Source organism: Fundulus heteroclitus, unplaced genomic scaffold (assembly GCF_011125445.2).
Source record: "Fundulus heteroclitus isolate FHET01 unplaced genomic scaffold, MU-UCD_Fhet_4.1 scaffold_277, whole genome shotgun sequence".
Taxonomy (NCBI): domain Eukaryota; kingdom Metazoa; phylum Chordata; class Actinopteri; order Cyprinodontiformes; family Fundulidae; genus Fundulus; species Fundulus heteroclitus.
The window spans coordinates 63857-84670 of record NW_023396686.1 but is presented as its reverse complement, the minus strand read 5'-3'; the positions used below and the strand labels follow the sequence as shown (position 1 = coordinate 84670).

General features: G+C 39.4%; 2 protein-coding genes and 2 non-coding genes across 5 annotated transcripts in view; all 4 read right to left on the bottom strand.

Annotated features, from left to right (window-relative positions):
* The window catches only part of cpne7 (copine VII), a 52175-nt gene extending 44239 nt beyond the window's left edge, over positions 1–7936 (bottom strand). The window contains exons 1-3 of one of the 2 annotated variants that reach the window (XM_036130002.1): positions 7714–7933; positions 6628–6818; positions 6328–6522 (exon numbers count right to left, since the gene is read on the bottom strand). In XM_036130002.1, the coding sequence (XP_035985895.1) occupies positions 6328–6501 (174 nt within the window). In that variant the 5' untranslated portion in view covers positions 6502–6522; positions 6628–6818; positions 7714–7933. Of the gene's footprint in view, positions 1–6327; positions 6523–6627; positions 6819–7713 lie in introns of both variants that reach the window. The other variant, XM_036130003.1, reaches the window with a different exon arrangement.
* Positions 7937–13173: 5237 nt separating this feature from the next.
* On the bottom strand, positions 13174–18638 carry rpl13 (ribosomal protein L13). The gene is made up of 6 exons (XM_012873050.3): positions 18552–18638; positions 17983–18100; positions 16427–16568; positions 15131–15304; positions 13637–13693; positions 13174–13377 (listed from the first exon to the last, which is right to left on the bottom strand). Exons 2-6 carry the CDS (start codon positions 18084–18086, stop codon positions 13219–13221), a joined length of 636 nt encoding a protein of 211 aa, XP_012728504.1. The 5' UTR covers positions 18087–18100; positions 18552–18638; the 3' UTR covers positions 13174–13218.
* Positions 13443–13519, bottom strand: LOC118559335. Its single transcript, XR_004928788.1, has one exon. It is a non-coding gene; the product is annotated as a small nucleolar RNA MBII-202 (small nucleolar RNA).
* LOC118559334 lies at positions 15390–15464 on the bottom strand. Its single transcript, XR_004928787.1, has one exon. It is a non-coding gene; the product is annotated as a small nucleolar RNA MBII-202 (small nucleolar RNA).
* Positions 18639–20814: the final 2176 nt, after the last annotated feature.

The following is a 20814-nucleotide window of genomic DNA, read 5'->3' as shown; positions in this document are numbered from 1 at the left end:
GAGATCAGATAAGAAAGATACAGATTTTTGGTTTGCCAGGATTACGGCAGCAGTCAAGCATTTCTTGTAAGACTTTTATACTCTATTAGGGGGACGATGATCTGTCTTCTAAAATTGCCTTTGCTCTTTAAAAGATAGAAGAGGAAAGCACTATCTAACATGTCTGTTCAAATTCCCCAGACAGCTCTGGAGGTTCAAGGACATTTTTTTAAAGCCTCCAACCAGACTTTAGTTTAAAAATCAATCAAACTCATTTCAAATATACTTCTCTTTTTGAACATCTCATGGTCACTTCTTCTATTTGTTGCGGTATTTTGTCTTTTCATCAAGACAAAATAAACCCTCCCAAAACCTGCCTTGAGAAGCACATGCCTCTAGAGAGATCACATCAGGCAACTCATCAGGTTTCTTCTGATTAATTCTGTTAGGATTTTATATAGATTTAGGTGCCCCCCCCCCCCCCCCTAAAATGGTTTGCCATTGTTATGTATCGCTGCTGTACAAAGTTGGAGTCTAATGTAAGTAAATTGCATGGATTGCAGCAAAAAACAATTTATGGAGATGAACATTGCTGATTGCAATTATGAGATTATATTAATGAAAATCTTTATAGCCATCATTTTGAGTCAATTTCTTATAAAAACTACTCAAGAACTGGTAGATTCATCACAATGAAAATGATTGGCAGAGCAACTCATTATGAGCCAGATCCAGCATGTGTACCTCTTCAGTGCCGTCCATACCCTCTCCTCACCTTTCCAATTAGGAGCAGAAGGAAGTAGTAGGAAGACGCATTCATCACTCAGTTGTCAGGAAGGGCTAAGTTATTCAGGTGAGCTAAATCAGCATGGGTTCAGACAACATGCAATGTGTCTGCAATGGCACATAATTGTTTAAAGTGATATAAGCATAATAAACGATTCACTCCTGTAAGGAGTGCTGAATGTGCACAGAAACCATTAAAAAGAAAACATTCAAACAGGAATATAAACAGATTTGTACCCAATTTTAGGCATTCATAGCAGTATCCATCATGGCTTGGTGGTCATCTGAATTAAACTCAGGAGTTTGATAAACTCTCAAACCCCCAAGACTAAAATCCCTTGCCATTCAAATACTTGTGAATCATTGTGGAAATTTGTTAAAGGGGACATATCAGGCAAAATCAATTTTTTTAGCCCTTCAGTACATTTTGTTGTGTACTTGGAGTCTCTAGGATTACAGAAAATGTGAATGTAGTCTGTCAAAGAGCTGCATAGATATCTTTATATTATTTTTGGGTTATATTTTTCAAGCCATTCATTTTCTCTGTTTTCTGTTACTTTTTTTAACAATCAGGTCAAAGTATTTGCTGCGGAGCTGCTAAACAAGATCATGAACTTCCAGCAAATCAATTTTGCAAATCTGCCATTTTTATTTTTCTGAGCAATTTTGTAGTCCAAACTGAAGGATGCCGAACCCACAAGGGGATAAGGTATTGGTTATTTTCACCAGCATACTACAAAAATGGCTACACGGGTTGGAGTAGAACGCTCTGTGACCTGGAGACCGCCTTTAGACTTAAAGAGAGAGCACCAAAACGAGTTTCTCTGAGACACACAGTTCTACTTTATATTGACTATGACTGAATGATTTCAATGTGAAAAGGAAGAACTGAAAAGCGTGATACGTCCCCTTTAAATAATGTCATATTTTTTTAATAATGTCAGCTTTTCTTCTTAATTCCTGCGTTTCTTGGAATGTCATCGATCAAAATTAAAACAAAGTAGAATCTGCAAGTTTTTTTTTCTTTGGTGCACTTTAAAAAAAAGTAAAAGTAGTGAAATTCTGCAGTGGAAATTTATACTTTGTTGCTCGGCAGTATTTTTAATATGAGTGTACCTAAAATAAACATACTTCTGAATAGTATGTTAAAGAACCCATTTCAATCATATATAAAGCCTATGTCCTAAAATATACAATTACAACAATAAAGTAACAAATAATTCATCCTATTACAATTTCAATTCAATTTGTAAATTTCTCTGTGAAATCTTTAAATATATCCTTTAAAAAAATCCAATAATATATTTATTAACTTTAAATTTTTGTTACTATTATTATTATTATTATTATTATTATTATTATTGTTGTTGTTGTTGTTGTTGTTGTTGTTGTTATAAATTTATGTTTTCCAAAACACTGCTTTGACATGAGCTTAATTCTTGCATGCTTCAAAGGTTCACAAGTTATGTAACCTACTAAATTGACAACACTGATTTTTCCTTTCTTTGGGGATAACAAAAAAATGTAACCGCTTTTAATTTTATCAATGCAAAATAAAAAATTATCCTTAATTAGTTTGTAAATGTTTAGATAATGAAAGTTGGGTAAAGATATCCATAAATAAGCTAAACAGAATTTTAAGAAAAATATGAAGACCTTGGGGTTTTTATTTTGGGTTTTTAAAAAGTTCTCTTTCAGGAAAAAAAAATACATAATGATAATGTTAGGCTGCTTGTTGTCATCTCAACATCTAAGAAGATGGAATACTTCACTGAGCTAGAGATATTTAGGCCTAAATTAACATATTTCTGCCTGTATTCATCAATATAATTATGTGGAAACATAAAGCTCCCTTTCACCAAAGTGTTGCTTTTGAATGGATGGATGGATGGATGGATGGATGGATGGATGGATGGATGGATGGATGGATGGATGGATGGATGGATGGATGGATGGATGGATGGATGGATGGATGGATGGATGGATGGATGGATGGATGGATGGATGGACAATGCTTACAACCAACTCTCACTGCCTTCGGTCCTGTTTATCATAAAATAATGTTTCTTTCATGTAACAAGGTAATGACTCAGAGTGAATGGTTTTATCCTGGTACTGATCCGCCCCTCTAAGAGGATCAAAACAACAAAAGGCTTCCTACTTGCGTGCATGCACCCATACATCTCCTCTTTTCTAAAACTGCGCCAGGCATCTAGAAATATCTCACTCCACTGTCTTAGTTTGACGCCTCACATTCGACGGAAAGGTTGATGAATTTGATTTGAATTTTTACCACTTGATTGACAATTTGCACCATGCTGAGAAAAGGCATTTGCTCAAAACACTTGAGCAGGATGTGATTTGATTAAAGTGTAGACCTTCTCATTTTTTCCCCCCAGAAATATTCAATTGTGAGCATTTAGATTTCTTGAATGTAAACTTTATATCGAAGGATTTGCACATTTGCACATTTGTAACATTTAACATTATGATAGTTTTACTTGCTGAAACAAAATAAAAAGGAGAGGTGTTTTTGTTTTGAAAATACTGACACGTGGTGTTAATAGGAGCTTTGCATAAACACCCGACTGTGCGAGCAAACACTGCATAGAAACAAATTTAAAAAATCAGCTTCATTTGCACTATTAGTACTTAATGTCTTTTTTTTCAGCCATCTCTCTCACTGCACCATCTGCATGCACAGATTTGAAGCGAGTCTGTTTGCCGATGAAGGATAATCAGAATCATATAAGATGGGTTGTGATGAAGCCTGTGTAGCCTGCTTGTTGCTGGTGTGAGGCTGGAGTCATCTATAAAGAGACTACCCTGACATGAGATATGTGCCTCTGTAATCAGCTCCAGCAGGAGGGTTCAACATTATGAGACATCAACAAGCAGATCCGATTTGGGTATACTCCCGGGAGCACACATGCAAGGAGGGAGACGAAAAAACAACAAAAAAAAAAAAGGTCAATCGATGCACAAAATTTTATAAAGTAACATCATCATCTGCCCTGTTTCTAGATTTGTCCTATTATTCCTAGTGAGATAAGAGCACTTTTTAAAATCACTGGGGCCAAAACAGCATGAGCTCATAGGGGAGGGGGGGGGGAAAAAAGAGAGGCTTATGTGCCGTGGATGTGAGTGGGCTCTGCTTCTTACTCACTTATTGACGTAAGTAAACAATTTACACAAGCAGAGGTACCTCCCAGATGTGAGGGGTTTGACAGTAGAATGATAGACAAGTCTTTACCATCACAGATTGGACAGAAGAGACCAACAGATAGACAGACACAGATAGACAAATAGACAGACATGTCATGTGTGAATTATTTCGTATGAATCTGCGTCACAAAGCGAGGCTAAAAATATCCCCCCATGAACTCATGCTACAATGAACCTATGTTACAACCTCTGAGCTAATTGTTTTTTTTTTATTTGTCCCTATAAATAGCATCTTGTGATTCCCTGCTCTTATAGCCCAAACATTATCGTAAGCGTTTTCACCAGATAAGTGCAAACGTGAACAACATCTGGCAGAGTTTAACTAAACAATTTTCTACAATTTACCTAAAAACGTCTCTCTCTTTTTCATACATAAAGACTTTATGGATATACAGGAAATCAAGATAATCAGATTAGCTATTCTCTGCAACACTTTAACACATCCTCTACTTAGCAGAGCCCTGAGTTTTGGCCTCCCATCATGAAGTCAAATTGCCTAATTAACAGGGAAATGAGAAACCTGCTTCGCAAACTTCTCATCAGCTTAGGTTCAAATGGAGATAGTCAAATGTTAAATATGCAGTGGAGAGGGGGTGACAACATTATCTGTTTTTAAACAGTGAAATTGCTAGTACAGACGGTATTACTTAACATGTAGACTTCATTTGCCAGCTGTTTGTAATTATGTTTTCCTCAATAACAGAAGGCCAGCTGGAACACGTTGCATTACAAAAAGATTTCAGTTTCTGCCAGAGCTTTTACAACCTTACACACTTTGGTATAACTGAGGTGTGGTATATATATCTGCAGATATAAATGAACTTAATATACAATATAAACCAGATATTTCCATATACTGTATAAAAAGGACAGCTAACTTTATCTTTCAATGCTGGAAATTAACCCATATTAAACTTTTCCTGTTTCAGGTCAGTTTGGTTTTACCAAAATTATTTTTGTTTGGTAAATGCCAGAACCATAACAATTTTTTTTTTACTTACACAAATAATACAATGGATTCAAATAATTAGGGAAAGCTAATGTGATGACACCACAGGTTTGTAAGTTTATAAATTTGCAATATTTGAGTTAAATGACGGCACACCTGTGAATATGCTTTATGGTAACATCTCAAACACCACTTCCTTGTGTGACATCGTAGGAAACAGAAGAAATCAGCCAATATATCAGGAGAAAAATTGTGGACCTCAACAAATCTGGTTTATCTTTATAAGCAAGTATTAATAGCATGGGAATGTCCATCCAGCATACGATTCAGGAAGGAGACCGGTTCCTCGGAGATTAATGGGTTTTGCTACAAAATGTGTGTAATCCACGGTGGAGTGAGTTCTGTCCCAATGCGAGTTGAAAGGCCACTCAGAAAGGAAGAAGTCAAAGATCTTACATTTTAAAGGCATGTCCTGTGATCTGATCCAATAAAAACATAAATGTTTGGCCAAAATGGCCTCAGGCTTCCCACATTCTCCTCAAAATGTAAGGATGCATATGTTGGAATAAGGGGGATGCTTGCAAACCTGAGAACACCCTCTTAACTGTGAAGTATGGGGGCAGTAGTATCATGTTGTGGAAATGTTATGCAGCAGGATGGACATTTGTACTTTGAAAAATAGATGAACATGAGGAGGGAACACTGTCTCACACATAAGCCACAGCGTTATAACCTGCACACAAATTGGTTTTCCAAATGGACAATGTTTGTGTTTTGGGGTGTTCATCACAAGGCCATCCTGTAAGTGGACAAACCTGATTCAGTTGCACCACTACTGCAAGGAGGAAGAGAAGCTTGTGAAAGGACAACAAAAATATTTGACCCAAGTCATTGAGGTTAAAAGGCAATTGCACCAAATAACTAGCTGTATCAAAACTTGTGGATCTGAAGGAAATTAGAAAAACTAAAAAGAATTATCTCACTGATCAATCTGACACTTAACAAATACTAATTATTTAAACATCTAATGTCAGACATTGAGGGGAAAAAAAGGTTAGTTGTCTTTTTATACACTGTATGTAAATATCTGGTTTCAACAACACATTAATATACAATTTAAGTCACTTGTTTTTTTATCATGAAGACAATGGTTGAAGCAGCTGTCCTTCTGTGTTTCCCGTCAGAAAATATTTTGCTCAGAGCAACCCAGAGTACTTTTCTCTGTTTTTGTGTGAGTCAGAGCATTGCTCTTTTAAATGTGATTTAAAAGGTAGTAAACACCTTTTGAAATATGAGTTCTTTGACCTGAAAGGAATACTCTCAACTAAAAGTCTTAGCAGCATATTTAGCAAAATGAGGGGACAGGGGGGAAATTGACAGGACCTCACCTCAATCCATTGTCCATTGTTCTGTAACATGAGTACGACACAGGGGTCCGACTTATTCAGCGTGTCTCGGTCCAGCAGAGCTTTGCATGACACACGCAGCTCAACTTTGGAGACACAGGTAGCCGGGCCACTCAGGCTGGTTGCAGGGGAGGTTGCCTCCTGAACTTCATTCATCGTGGCTCAAGATGAGAGGAGCTGTAGGCAACAAGCAAAGCAGTGTGATGTGAAGCTGTTGGTAATAGCTCCAGAAGGGACAAGAGATAGGCTGAAGGACCTCAGCACAGTCCTTGGGACACTCACAGGAGACAGGACTCTTTTGTCTTGGTGCAGATGTCACAAAAACGGAGAGTCTTGCACAATCTCGAGAGAGTAAACCGAAGCTGAGTTGTTATGACTGCCTGTCAGAGTTATCCTCTTGCGAGGAATCTCATCCCACCTCTGTAGTGATGTGAAGGTTGCAGGGTTGGCTATTAGAAGTCTGGGTCAGATTCCTGCAAAGATTCAGGTTTTTGTTTGCTCCTTTTAAATGCCAAACTGAGTGCAGTTAAATTCCACAGTGAAAGGGCAAGAGGCAGTCAGTCTGAATTGCAATCTTTTTTATTGATATGCATGCCTTAAAAAAGGAAAATAATTAAATTTGCTGAACTGCAAATGTTTCAAAATGAGAAAGCAAACTAATATAAATTCAAACAGTGGATCACAGGTTTTGGAAATATATATAAATTGAATATATATATATGTATATATGTTGAATCATGATTCTTATCTGGTTGTTTTTATTTCCCTAACAAATATACAAAACAACCTTATGAGTTTGTTTTTGTGTCTGTAGCTTTAAAACAAAATATGCCTGCCACAGCTGCTCTATTGCTGTTTCCGTAACCAAAGGGAGTGAATCTGTTAGCGCAGGCTGAAATATAGTCATCACAAAGTGACACAAACGAGCTGCAGGTTTGTCTTTCAGCACCAAGGACAGAGACAGCAGCGCTGGCTGGAACACACGAACATCCCCGACAACCCTCGTCCCAAACTTTAAACTCAAGAAGGCAGCAGGTTTCAAGAGCTTTAAAATGCATCCCACTCTGTTTCATAAAGCAAAACTTTGACTGTCTTAAAGTACAAAGAAATGCAACTCAACAGGAGCAATGGCTCCTGAGTGCTTAGTCAATAATTTGTGACTGATCGATTCATTCACGCAAAAATCTACAGTCTAGTGAACACAGAACCAGTCGAGGTTAATGCATTTAATGCTTCTGCAAACACCCACAGCCTCTTTCTGCTTTAATAAAATCATTCATGACTGACTGATCATTCAGTATAGTTACAGTTTTACGGGAAAAACACATCAACAACAACAACAATGAGCTGAACTGAAAACCTCCTTACCTCCTTGTTGCTCTGCTCCTCCCGAAAGAAAAACAACAATTGTTTAATCCGCTCTTACAAGAAACACAAAGATTGGTTTCTTGTTGTCTTCTGATTTCTCATCTGAAAACTCATGGGCTCGACCGCTGAGGAGGGAGTGGGCTCAGTTCTGAGAGAGAGCGAGAGAGCGAGAGAGAGAGAGAGAGAGAGAGAAGAGAGAGAGAAAGAGAGAGAGAGATATGGGGGAATAGAGAGAGTCCAGCCGCTGTGATGTATAAGGGTGGGCTTTTAGCTGGGACACGATTATTTCAGTTCAAAACCCGAGTCCATAAAAGGAGGAGGAGCAGGGGGTGGGGGTGGAGGGTGGTGGGGTGCAACACAGAATGACATCTGATAGCTCACACAAAGCTCTAAACCAGAGGAAGATCTGTGCAGAGCGTTTGAACGCATTAAATCTGTGACCCATGAAGAAATCCATAAAATACGAGTCATTTCCGCTCTTTCTCTCCCCTCAAGTTAATCTCTGTTTGCAAATAGGGCTTTAATTATAGATCCGGACTAATATGCCTGCCAGATATTTCTCCAACATCAGCGTATTTTTATTTTAAATGAGTCAATTTGATGCAGTAGCCCACCTGCCTACCGATAAGTTCTGTTAAAACCACAAACACCAAAGCAGAGAGGACTAAACAGACAGCTGCATCTGGTGAAACGTTGACATTCATTTCAATGCAAATTGTAAGGATCTGCCTCCACTACGGTGAAGATATGCATCTATGGGCACACACAGCTATTATGGACTTTTTGTCACAACAGGTAGGGATTTAAAATCAGAGCCATCTGTTCAATACGTGAATTTTAAAAGTCAACTAGAATAGACTTGGATTACAAGTCACAATGAAAATAAGGTGTATTTTAGTTCAGAATACAAGACATAGTATTAGACATCAGAGTTTAAAATTGTTTTATTCAACAGCTATATTGTCAATCTTAACAATTAAAACTAAGCATTCGAGTCGTAAAGTTGAGCTAGAGCTCAACCTATAACAATTGCATCCAAACATGTCTATTATCATTTTCCTAGTTTGTTTGGATTCTTAAATCCAGAAACTGTCATAGAAACATTTTTTTTTTTTGCATGCGATCAGTCTGGGAAGCATCACGAGGACATCCGTCTGTCCATTTGCTGTGCCTGCTTAGTTTTGCCAGGCCACATGGGAGCTGCTCCTTATTCCAGCCAGCGGGCGAGAGATATGATCAACCCTTCAAATAATTTGAAGTCCATCATTCTACGCTTAGAGAGGTCAGTCGCAGGTGGAAAACATCGAAGACAGCTGCTAATCTGCTGGGAGACGTGAGCTCCCCAGCAGGATCCCCCTTCAACGCTCAGGCAACCAAAAGACCAAGAGTTACAACTCAGTCTACAGGCTTCAGGATGATGAATCTTCATAATAAAGCACCGTTGGAACAAGTACAGCTTGTGGGAAAGTGTTGCCAGGAGCAAGGTGTCGCCTCTCTACGGAAAAAACCTGACAGCACAACTTGTGTTTGCAAATTTGCATCTGAATGAACAACAAGACTTCTGAAGCAATGTCCTTTAAACAGAATAGGAAGGGAGGATTGATTTTTTAACATATTGCACAGTTTGGTGCAGACCAAACACAGCACTTTATTAAGTTATTAAGGTTTTTGTTTTGTTTTTGGCTTTGGTTTTATTTAATAACAATGTGGACTCTGTTGTGTGGCTTTTTATAATTAAGCTCAGGAATATTTAACTGAAGAACCTGACAAAGATTATTTTTTGTATGCCTCAACACATCGAGCATCCCAGCATCAGAAAGAGAATCTGTTAAGATTTTACCATGACTGGACCAACGTCTTTGATTCATATTGTAGATATTTATTCATGTTGCTCCTGTATGTAGGTTGCATAATGCAGTTTCTATGCTGTGTTTGAGCTTCAGTCCTTTCTCAGTTCACCCACCAATGCATTATGAGCATGAATGTATTTCCAGACATTGCATAAAGACAAAACAGAAGGAGCTTGAATAAATTCAGAATAAGTTCATTATTTGCCTTTCTTAATGAAAGTATTCACACTATCCAAGTGTTTTGGATGCTTTCTTGGTTGTGTTAACTGAACATGTTCTCCAACCAAAACCATATTTGTTGTTTTAACTGTGGCAGATTCAAAGCAGGCTGTGAGGTTATTCTAATCACTGTAAGAAATAAAATAAATTAAAATAAAACCCAAGTCTCTCTGCCTTTTTAATTGTGATTTGTTGAGCTGCTCATTTTGTAAAAACAAAACAGATCTCTCAGAATCCCCTCACGGCTCCATATCATCTCCAAGATTCCCTTAAAAACGACCCATCGGCTTAGATTTTGCTCAGACATCACACAGAATCAGCTCTCCTGGGCAAGTTTTCACCCTCACTGCCTCTCCTTTTTCCATGGGCTCTCAGACTTGGTAAGAAACATCTGCTCTGGGGCGCACACCTGAGCCCTGTTACGCCACAGCTCCGAACAACAACCATCTTCTGCCGCTGCTGTCAGTCCAGCACCTCACAGGACGTTCCCTGGCGTTTACACATGGATTATCAATTCACGCCGCCTCTCCCCAGTCGCATCGACAGCTCGGCTTGGCGCTGCTGCTGACCAAGCTGCATGTAAAATAAACCCTAATGGGAGGGCTTGTGAACATGGCCCTAGCCCACAAAGGCATTGAGTTTTCTCTCTGCCTGCGTGTTTGTGCACCATTATCGACAGTTTTCTACCTGCAGCTCCCCTGAGTGGAGGTATTTTTGGACACTGGAAAGATTTTGGTTCCAAGGACCTCAGCGTCTAAAGTTTCCCTTACTAGTAAAGGTGGCTGGACTATAAATTATGTACATGACTGAACTTGACTGTATTGTGTAATAATTAAGAGTTAATTGTGGAAAGTCTTATTTCCCGTCAAATGGTGTCTCATTTTTAAGAAAAAAATATGCATTTGTTGGTTGAGCAGCAGGGTTTGGTGCCCTTGACAAGGTTTGTAAATCTCCTCTGCCACTGCCAAGCTTATTCTTACTAAAGCTTGTTTGATATGGAGTTGTTGAGATTCAGTTATTGAAACGTAAAGAAACGGGACATGCTGGCAATTTAATAATGAATTCCTTTTTCCTTTTGAGTGTAGGGTGGGAGAACCATACACAACCACAATAGCGTGGCATTTTTTCCTCGTTGCTCGTCACCAGCTTAGTAACTCGCTTCTGTGGGATTGCATCCCAAGCACGGGCGGTTCTAGACGGGGGCCAACAGGGGCCAGTGCCCCTGTAGAACTAACTGGTCCTGGCCCCTGTACTGAAAACATAATACTAAATCATTTTCTTTTGGTAATAGGTGCTGGCACAGAAAACGTCACTGATTGGTCCCTTATGCAATTGTTATTTTTTTTATAACCTTACAGATTTAACTTAACAATGATTTAAAAATGATGGTGTTGCATTCTTTGCTCCAACGTTATAACGTAGGATCCCAGTTTTCATCTGCTAGGCCTGCAATCTGCAATTCTATAGCAATTAGTTGTTTTTTGCCCCCATGACAAAACACTGGCTCCCACCTTGGCCTTCCTGGTAAATTTGGTCTAGAACCATCACTGATCCCCAGCCTCAACCATCATCTGTTGGGTCACTCTGCCACCAACAGCACAACTTTTTATAAACTAATCCAAAAGTGTCGTCTGCAGCGAGTTCTGGGCTCTCCGCTGCCAAATTCTGGAGGCGGTCTCTGATAAACGACCTTCCCTTGGGGAGAGCATGAACACCTTGAAGGTTAGACTTCAGTTCCAAACATTGGGAGTTATGGGATCACCCCTGGTTGCAGAATCTCATCTTGATCTCTCTGCACTGAGGTCGCCTCTAATGATGGAAAGCCTTGTTTTTTCCTATGAAAAATTCCCTCCGCCAAAAGCCATTTGGCATAGAGGATTAGGTCATTTTTTTCATTGGCACAGACCATCTACTCAGCTCTGCTGCTCAACCCATAAATCAGCTTTACAATTATAGAGACATTTAGGGGGAAATAAGCAGGCTCTGTAACAGTATAAGAGCAACAGCCAAGAAGAATTGCAACAACAGAGAAACAATCCATCAAATACAAATTTCTTTTTACTTTGTGTTTAATTTACATTTATCAGACTATTCAGCCATTTGTGCAACACTAAAAACTTCAAGGTAGGTAGCTGGAAATGAACACAAGTTTATCTTGGTTGCTTTCAAAGCAGTGACTGGAAATTACCTATCAATAAAACGCTGGTAATAGTTCTATTTTAACCACTTTGTAATATTGTGGTTAAAAAAAACAAAAACCACTATTGAGCCATTTTTCTATTAACTTTGAGTAAATGCTGATCTTAACTACTCACTGATCCTCAAACAGTCAAATAAACAAATTATCTTCAGACTTTATTTTTGACTTAATAGGCACCACAACACTTTCACCTGAACTTATTTTTAATTGTCCTTTTCGTAAAGGAATAGACCGCATTTATCTTGGCAGGCCTAATATCAGGCAACCTTCCTTGCACCCGAGTCCCTTTTTAATTTATCTAAACATATTAAAAACATAATTACTTCACACAATTAAAAAATATCCAGGACCTTTGTTGTAATGGCAGTCCATAATACTTTTGCAATATTTGCAAGCACATTAGTGTGCCTAATTAAAATTTAGCTTTGCTTCCCTGCAGAGGAACCAAGTCCCACTGGGATATTTTTTTTACAGCCCATCACGGCTGACCTCCTCCTTCACTACATTGTCCATTAGTATGTGGTCAATTGAACGTCTTTAATAATCACAGGATGCCGGGTTTGGCAGATCTCCTGTATTTAAAGTCTGCTAATTTTGTTCCACCCCCCTAGCTCAAATAAGAACGAGCCAGAACCATCAGCCTCCGCTTATTAATGGTATTCTGGCAATATATTGTTAATAAATGATGCGAAAATTGGTGTTAAACTTGGCAACAAGCATCTTTTTAAAAAAAAAAAAAAAAAAAATGTATGTCTGCATTAATGACCGGTTTTCTGGGCCTGTTGCGCCCCCTACTGCTGGATGAAAATAACCAATTAGATTTCTGCTGCTTCACTAGACAGAGCTCTGACCCATGAGGCTCCTTCACTCCACACCTCTGGAAGTCATGATGCACACATCTTAATGTACTATTTCAAACAGACTTAGAAATGAATGAATAGGCAACTGTCCTGTTTTTATTAAAGGCTGTTTGTTTTATTTTCACTTAGTCCCACGTTTGTAGGGCTCATTGTCAAGGAGTGAACTTTTTATAGAGGTCCTGTCATCAGGCACAGCATCTGCAGCCAAGAACTACGATCTAATCCAGTAATAATTACAGAACCCTCTGTACCATCCATTAATCCTGCTGGTATTCACTGACAGCCTGTGAAGCAGGGCTCCCATTAAAACAAATCTCACAGTCTCACATTGCTCTTTTTAAAGACTTTATTTAGCAAAGTTCCATAGTGACTATTTTCACTTTTTCTTCTCCACGTCCTGCTCGGCTGCCTCTTTGGCCCTCTTGGCACGAATGCCGAAAAGACGAGCGTTGGCTCGGGCCATACGCAGGCTGGCAAAAGCCTTGAAGTTCTTCTCATCCTCAGAGATGACGCGAGCCTTCTCCTTCTTGTGGACCTGAGGAAACGAGAGTGAGGACGTGAGACACTTCACAGGTTCTATAGGGTTCTGCGTTCTGCTCAGTTTAAAACAGCAGCCTTCAGAAATAGGTTCAAATGCTTCATCAAAGCAGTGCAGAGATTCCGGAGATTTGTCATCATTTGACTGCTTGACCAAAAAGTGCGCCATCCAGTTATTACAAAAAACACGACAGGTGACATTAGTTCAGAAAAACTAATTCTACAAATAGATTTGGTCAGCTGGAAATGCAACTTACAGTTTTGATGGGCATAACTGGACCTGAGAGCTGAGTGGCCATCTTCAGTTCCTCCTCCTGGAAGAAAAAATTAAAATAGTTATTAAAAAAAAAATAGATAAAACGTTGAAGCCATGAATATGTTTGCTGAAAAAGAAAAAAATCTAGCTGGAGCTGCATAGTTTGAAACATTCAACCATAACTGATGCAAACTGTAACAATTAAGGACTTCACACTGCAGGTCTTGATTCTTAATTATGAATTATTTTTAACTGAAATCCAAGTTTTTTGGTGGTCACTCATACTACTGTATTTTTCTGACTATAGTCAGGTGCCACTTGTATATATATTTTAAACGGTTATTCAAATTGAACATGAACCAAGAAGTAAACATCACCGTCTAGTTACAACTGGGCTCTCTAGGCTTGTGAAAACTAAATGCTGCTCCTGTACCACTTAAGAATTAATTGAACCATTAACTCAAAGACTGAAAACGCTTGTATGATGTTTTGCTGTTTCGGTATCCATTAACGCAGCAGAGCGTTGGGTGGTGCAGCTCGAAGGACCAGACCGACATGCGGTGTGGTCAGTGAGAATCCCTCCCAAAAGGTCAAATCAACTGACTTTAGATCGAGTTTTATGTTGCTCTGAAACATCCGTGTCATGCTGTTAGCTTAACACGTAGCACCGTTACGCTCAGTCTAAATTATACGTAACTTTGACCACTTTCAGCCTACCGAGCTGTTACGCTGAAATGCGCTGGAAGGAATCTACCCGGTTGGAGTTGGTGGTGTTACACTAATTTACTCCATTCAGCCTCCCAGGTATGTTCCATGTTATTCAGCCAGTTGTAAATTGATAAATTAGTTTACCCGATTAAATGTCATGTTTTAGTGTTGGATTGTGTGAAATAAATTTCTAAATAAAAGCATTTAGTCCGGTGCGACTTGTATAACTTTTAACCCTCTATATGATGCAATTTATAGTCTGAAAAATACGGCAATTAAATGCAAACGCCAAAGTAACCGGCATGTGCAGAAAGAGAATAGACGTCACAGCAGTGCACTGTTTACAGAGTAACAGAGGTAGTCGTTACTGGAAGTGTTCAATAAAGATTGCTTCAAAAATGTATAATAGTGGATACTGGGGTCTGTTATTAAAAAGGTGAGCAATGGGAGCCGACAATATTAAGACCAAATCATGAGACTAAAGTAACAGCTGCTGCTACGGCTAAAGAGACGTCTGTGTGGATGTGTGTAAATTATCGGAACACATGTAATACCACATATGGAAGTGGTACAAAACGGATTTTTGTTGGTGAAAAGTTTTGAATAGGGCCGTACGCACAGTCATGAAAAAGACAGATGGGTCACGTTTGCTGGCTGTGAGATCGTGTCCTAACTGGTTATAATTTCAGTAGCTAAATAAGAACCCAGCTAGGAGGAACCTGAACTAACAGGAAGTTAACCATAACCATCTTTAGCTTTCAATTTCGCGGACTGAACAGAAACTTACAGAGCTGTCTCCCTTCTTGGGGGCAGATGCCTTTCTGGGGAACAGGATGAGCTTGGAGCGGTACTCCTTCAGGCGCTGCACGTTGGCCTGCAGAGATTCTGTGGATCTGTTGCGGCGCCGGGGGTCAACGGCGATGCCGATGGTGCGGGCCGTCTTTTTGTGGATTCCAGCAGCCTGCAGAAAGAAAGCAGCGCGTTGACACGTTAGAACGTCTAAAGTAAACCCTCCGACCAGCGCTCAGACAAAACTGTTTTACTTCAAAACAACAGCAGTCATCAGAAAAGGGTTCAAGGTTTTCATCAAGAAAATACAGAGATTCCGGAGATTTGTCATCATCTGACTGCGGCACTGTGTGAACAACGACCGTTACGCAATTAAATTATGACTGCCAGTGATCACCAACATTTATTTGACTACAATCAATAAAAGGATGTGGATCCTGACTAAATTACAACTTAGTAGGCTACTGGAAAAATGATTTTATAATCAACCTAACTTAAAAAAAAAAAAGCCTTCATGGTTTAGAGATTTAGGGGAAAGACGTGGTACAGTTTGCCAGGAGCATCATGTCTCAGCAGCACTTTGTTGGCTGCATGATTCAATGCGAGAAGCCGGGTCTATTCTGCCTCCTGCAGAAACACGGTAGTAGTTTGGAAGTGGAGATGAGAAACTTCAGGTCAAACCTGACCAAACAACGTTACCGACAACTTGGGTTGTTTAAGTCTATGACAAACTGATTACTTCATTCCCTGAAACACACGTTCCTTACGTCTACTGTTATAATGCGTAGAGCCAGCATTTAAGCTACTCACCATTTTTTAAAGACTTAAAACCAAAAAGATTAGTTTTCAAACCTTTTAGCTGCCAGCTCTTTATTTTCAGTCATGAGAAACTCTTGCCATTTTAGGAATATCACAACCGAGGCTCCAAGGAACCATTCTCAGTTCATCCTGGTGTGCCAGCAGCATTTGGCTGCCAGTTTTTGCAATAACGCTAAAATCTACAACTTCTAGATTAAAATCATTGCACATTTCAACTAGCCAAAGCTTATCTCTAGATAGTACATCCTTCCTACTTTTAAACATACCAGCATCTATTTAAACCAAAGGTTTTACATTTGATTTTGTATCTCCAGAGTGAAGGTCCACTCATGCATGGATCAGTTTGGTGCCCAGTCAGGCAGACTGGTCGTTTTTAGTGTGTGACGGATTTATAAACATCCTAATAAATCGATTTCAGACAAAATTAGCTGGACTAAGACTATGAAAAGGGAGTTGAACACATTGGATGCATTACCTTGAGCTCCTCCAGGGTGAACCCACGTCCGGCACGGACCTTGGTGTGGTACCGGATAGTGGGGCATCTAACCTGTGGTCTCAGGGGTCCAGCAACGGGACGAGGAGCAATGCGACGTGCTTTGGCCTGGCGAGCCTTTCGCCTGGGGGGGGAAACATATTCCTTAGACAGAAGTAATGACTCAGGAAGCGTATTGCCCCTTTCCACAGTGGTGACAGGATGACGCAACAGTAGAATGACCTGGAAGTAGACTTTTGCACTACTTGGTCAAAAGGATTTTGCAGTTGACCCATGTTTAACGAGTTCAGCAGGTTGATTGGTTTATTTAATGGAGGGAGGACAGATGGCAGTAACGCACCGACAGAACCTTCATGGTCATGAAAACCTGACTGAAGCCATGGATTTCCAGCCACGGAGCAGAACATGAGAGTTCTTAGAGAAAGAGTTGCTGACCAGCAGCGAAAACTTCGATGCAACCATCACATGCTGCACGTGAATGCTAAGGTCGCATCAACAGTGGAAAGATTTGGAACATTAAATCACGCTTAAGCCATTTAAAAACACAAAAAAGGTCCATCTGTCCAACTTTGAACGGAGAGCAAGTTATAGACGTTAACGCTGCCAAGAGTCCTACTCTGAAAAGGGGCTCCTGACTGACTGGGCAAAAACTACAAACTCAGAATGCCCTTCACAGCACGACACACACTGAGCAACTTTCCCAGAAAATTTCTGACAGCTGCTGGTTATTCTGTATGGTCTGCTCGTCCCTCACTGTGTGGTTTGTCCACCAAATGGGGCCGGTCCAAACCGCAACAAACTTTTAGGCCTGTGAAAAAGATCATCGAGTCTGACTTTCTCTCCATCTGGGACTTTTACAGGTCTAGGGTCAAGAAAGGAGCTGCCGACGTCTCTGCAGATCCCAAGCCTCCTGCAAGCCGATTAGATTTACCCTCAGGTTGGCGCTACAGAGACAACTTCATCCCTAAGGATGTCGATCTGATAACCACGACAAACCTTACAGCCCGAGTAGTCAAAACAAAATAAGTACACAGCACTTCTATGACATCTCCATGTGTTTACATATAAAAAAATAAATAAAAACACTGTTCATGTCTGCAGAATGATGCGAGCGCTTTAACTAACAAGTTAATTTCTGGTATGGTGCACAATCTTTATTAAAGTGTTCAGATTTCTGGTTCTTTGTGGGTCATCTTTGGTTCAGAGTGGCTTAAAGCAGCCAGTAATGTGAATTTATTTCTCCATTATGTCTCCGTTTTTGATAATATAGACACCTATTTAAGATCAGAGTGTAGTACTACCAAAGAACAGGTTTTGGTAGGTGACCATTTAAGCTTTTGACATTAAATCTCGTCCATTTACGCAGATCTCTCCACGGCCATTTCTGGAAGCAAGAACCCGCTCTCAGATGATAAAGATCAGAATAATTAAATATACCATGAGTAATTACACCTGAGGCTGTATCTGGCTGTACCGCTAAAGCCATCATTGCTGCACGTTCGCGTTCAGTTAGCATGCGTCCCTCTCACGGCTCTCACCTGCGGACCTTCCTGGCAGGCTGGTTGAACCAGGTGCGCACTCTTTTCTGCCAGTCTTTGTGGAAATGGGGGTTCAGGATCATTCCATTCCGGCTGGGGGCCATGGTTGCCTAGTTCCCTGCGACACAGCGAGGAAGACAAGACATGAGCACACAGTCACACCGGCGTGCCGATAAACGAGGCTAGCCGCTACAAGCTAGCGTGTAAACTAAACTACCGAAGCTACGCGCCATTACGCTACGATTCCGCTTGGCCACGCAGTAACTCGTCTCAATTAGTTTATTGTGTATTATATCTTCATTATGGTTATTTCGAGGGTTACGGTTCAGAAATATAACAATAAATGACTGAATTATAAAGGCAATGCTAACAGCTACCCCTCCTCTAAACAGCTTTTCTAAACACATCGTTTTCAGCTATTCCGCAGGCAAAATTATGACAATAATGGTCTTGTTTTAAAGATGAAAACCCGTACTATCTTAATCTGTAAAGCAATGTCACAGACTCATTTGGATTATAAAGGATTCTGACAGATTGTTGGAAAATACAGACAGAATAATTTCTCGTACCTATGAGGGAGGAAAATGGCCGAAAGAAAAAGGAAGTTGTAAGGCGGTGCGTTGGGACATATGGAGAAACCAGCCAATGGCAGAGCAGATGCCTGATCAAAGAGTAGATGCGCTCAAGAGCGTTCCCCTCCCCTACAACTCAGTGCAAATTGCGGAAAGATGCAAAAAATGTAACAATGTGAAATTCTAAGTTTTAGTTTTATAGTCCTTTCTTATTAGTGTGTGTGTGTGTGTGTGTGTGTGTGTGTGTGTGTGTGTGTGTGTGTGTGTGTGTGTGTGTGTGTGTGTGTGTGTGTGTGTGTGTGTGTGTGTGTGGTGTGTGTTCATGCATTTAAGTTACTAAACAACATAAACAAAGAACACGTTTTTTTCTTTCATGTTTTTATTAGAAAAGATCTGAAACAATATACAAAACAAGTCAAGAAAGTACATTTGATAAAGCTATAGTTTTATCTATAGCTTCGCAGAGAGATCGCAGAATGAGCAGTTGTTTGTTTGTAAAGAGGAGATAATATGACAACAAAAACAATAGTTGCATAAGCTAGGCAACATAATTTAGCCTATAGGCAATTTTTGTTTCTTATTTTGAGTAAAAATCTCATTTAAACCTTAAACAAATTTGCTCAGTGGTGTGGACAGTTAAAAAAATAACGGCTCCAGTTTTATTTCTCAATATTAGATGTAGACCTGCTTCTCAGTTACACTTCTGTAATCAAACTTCTGTTGAGAACAACTAACATTTTTCCTGACCTAAAGCAAGTATTGGTACTGAGCAGTGTGCAAGTAAAACTTAATCATGTGCTGTAAAGTTAAATATTATATTTTTATTATATATTATTATATATTTTATTATATTTTTCACCAAGTGAAGAAAGTTAGGAAATAGTGAGCTAATGATACAAGAAGATAGTTAAATCTAGTTTACAAATTGAACTGCTGGACAGGCAGAAAACCAGCAATATGCAAAACTACTTTTCTGCAAACCCCCTATAGCCTTCTAAGTGGCCATGACTTTTGAATGTTTGATTCAATGATTAATGATTTAAAGATGCCTAAAATAACAGCCTGTTTTCATTAAAAAAAATAAAAAAGAATAAATAAAATAAACAAAACTTGACTGTCAACTTGGCATGGAGATACTCATTGCGTTGTTTAATTACTAATAGTTTAAAGGTTAAAATAAGGAGAAACTGCAATAAAATAAACAAAATTGTTAGTGTGAAAAGCCTTTGACAAACAGCAGGCGTCACAATGAGATAATTTATCTACCTCATCTTCTCATAAAGAACTTGAAGATAGGAATGCTGTGGGTTTGGTTCCAGCTTTCCCTGACACATGTTGATGTGCCTCTACAAGGGCAAGGCACTTAACCCCAAGTTGTCTGCGAGTCTGCGTATGGGTGAATGAATGTGTGCACATGAGTGAGTGCGAGTGGGTGAACATGGCTCTGGTGTAAAGAGCTTTGAATAGTCAACATGACTAGATATAAATTCAGTCCACTTACAGTTGTATATGCATGCTACTTTTTAGAGACTCTGTTAAGTGAGAATATGTCCTTTATATATTTTTCTCTTTTGCTTTTGCTAGATGACATAAATTATGAAACAAAAACTATATTATTGTAATGTTTGTTGTGAACACAAGACTGAAAGGTTTAGCAACATTAGCCTGGCAAGCCAGACTGACTTACGCAATGTGTATTCAATACACAGCTTGTCACAATATCATGCTTCATATGCCCTGTTTACGGCATAAGTCAGTCTGGCTTGCCAGGGTATTGCAACGTGCACCCTTCACTCTTATTAGTACCTTGTTAGAAATGTGTACCAAGCCTTAAAAGGAATCCTTTATTGCAGCAGCAGCAGCATTCAAACGTTTGAAAACAATCCAAGATAAAGAAATATTTATTACAATAAATTATATGTAGAATCCTTTTTTGTCAAGAGAAAAGCAGTCTTCTTCTGTTATAGTTAACAAGGTTAAAGGACATATGGATAAATCTTTGACTGTTCCTCTTTTTCCAATCTACAGAGATTGTATGGAGATTGTGCAAAGAGGATCCAGGAGACCTCTTTAGCGTACTTCTGGATCATCTCTCTTGCACCAAACCCACAGTTTTTCTATAGGATTTGGCTCTTGGGACTGCGTTTCAAATGATTGAAAGGTTGGTTTTGCCAACGAACCATTTCTGTTTAGATTTGGCCACATGTTTTGGATCATTCATCCTGCTAAAAGACTCAATGAGGACTTGTTTTCAGTTTAA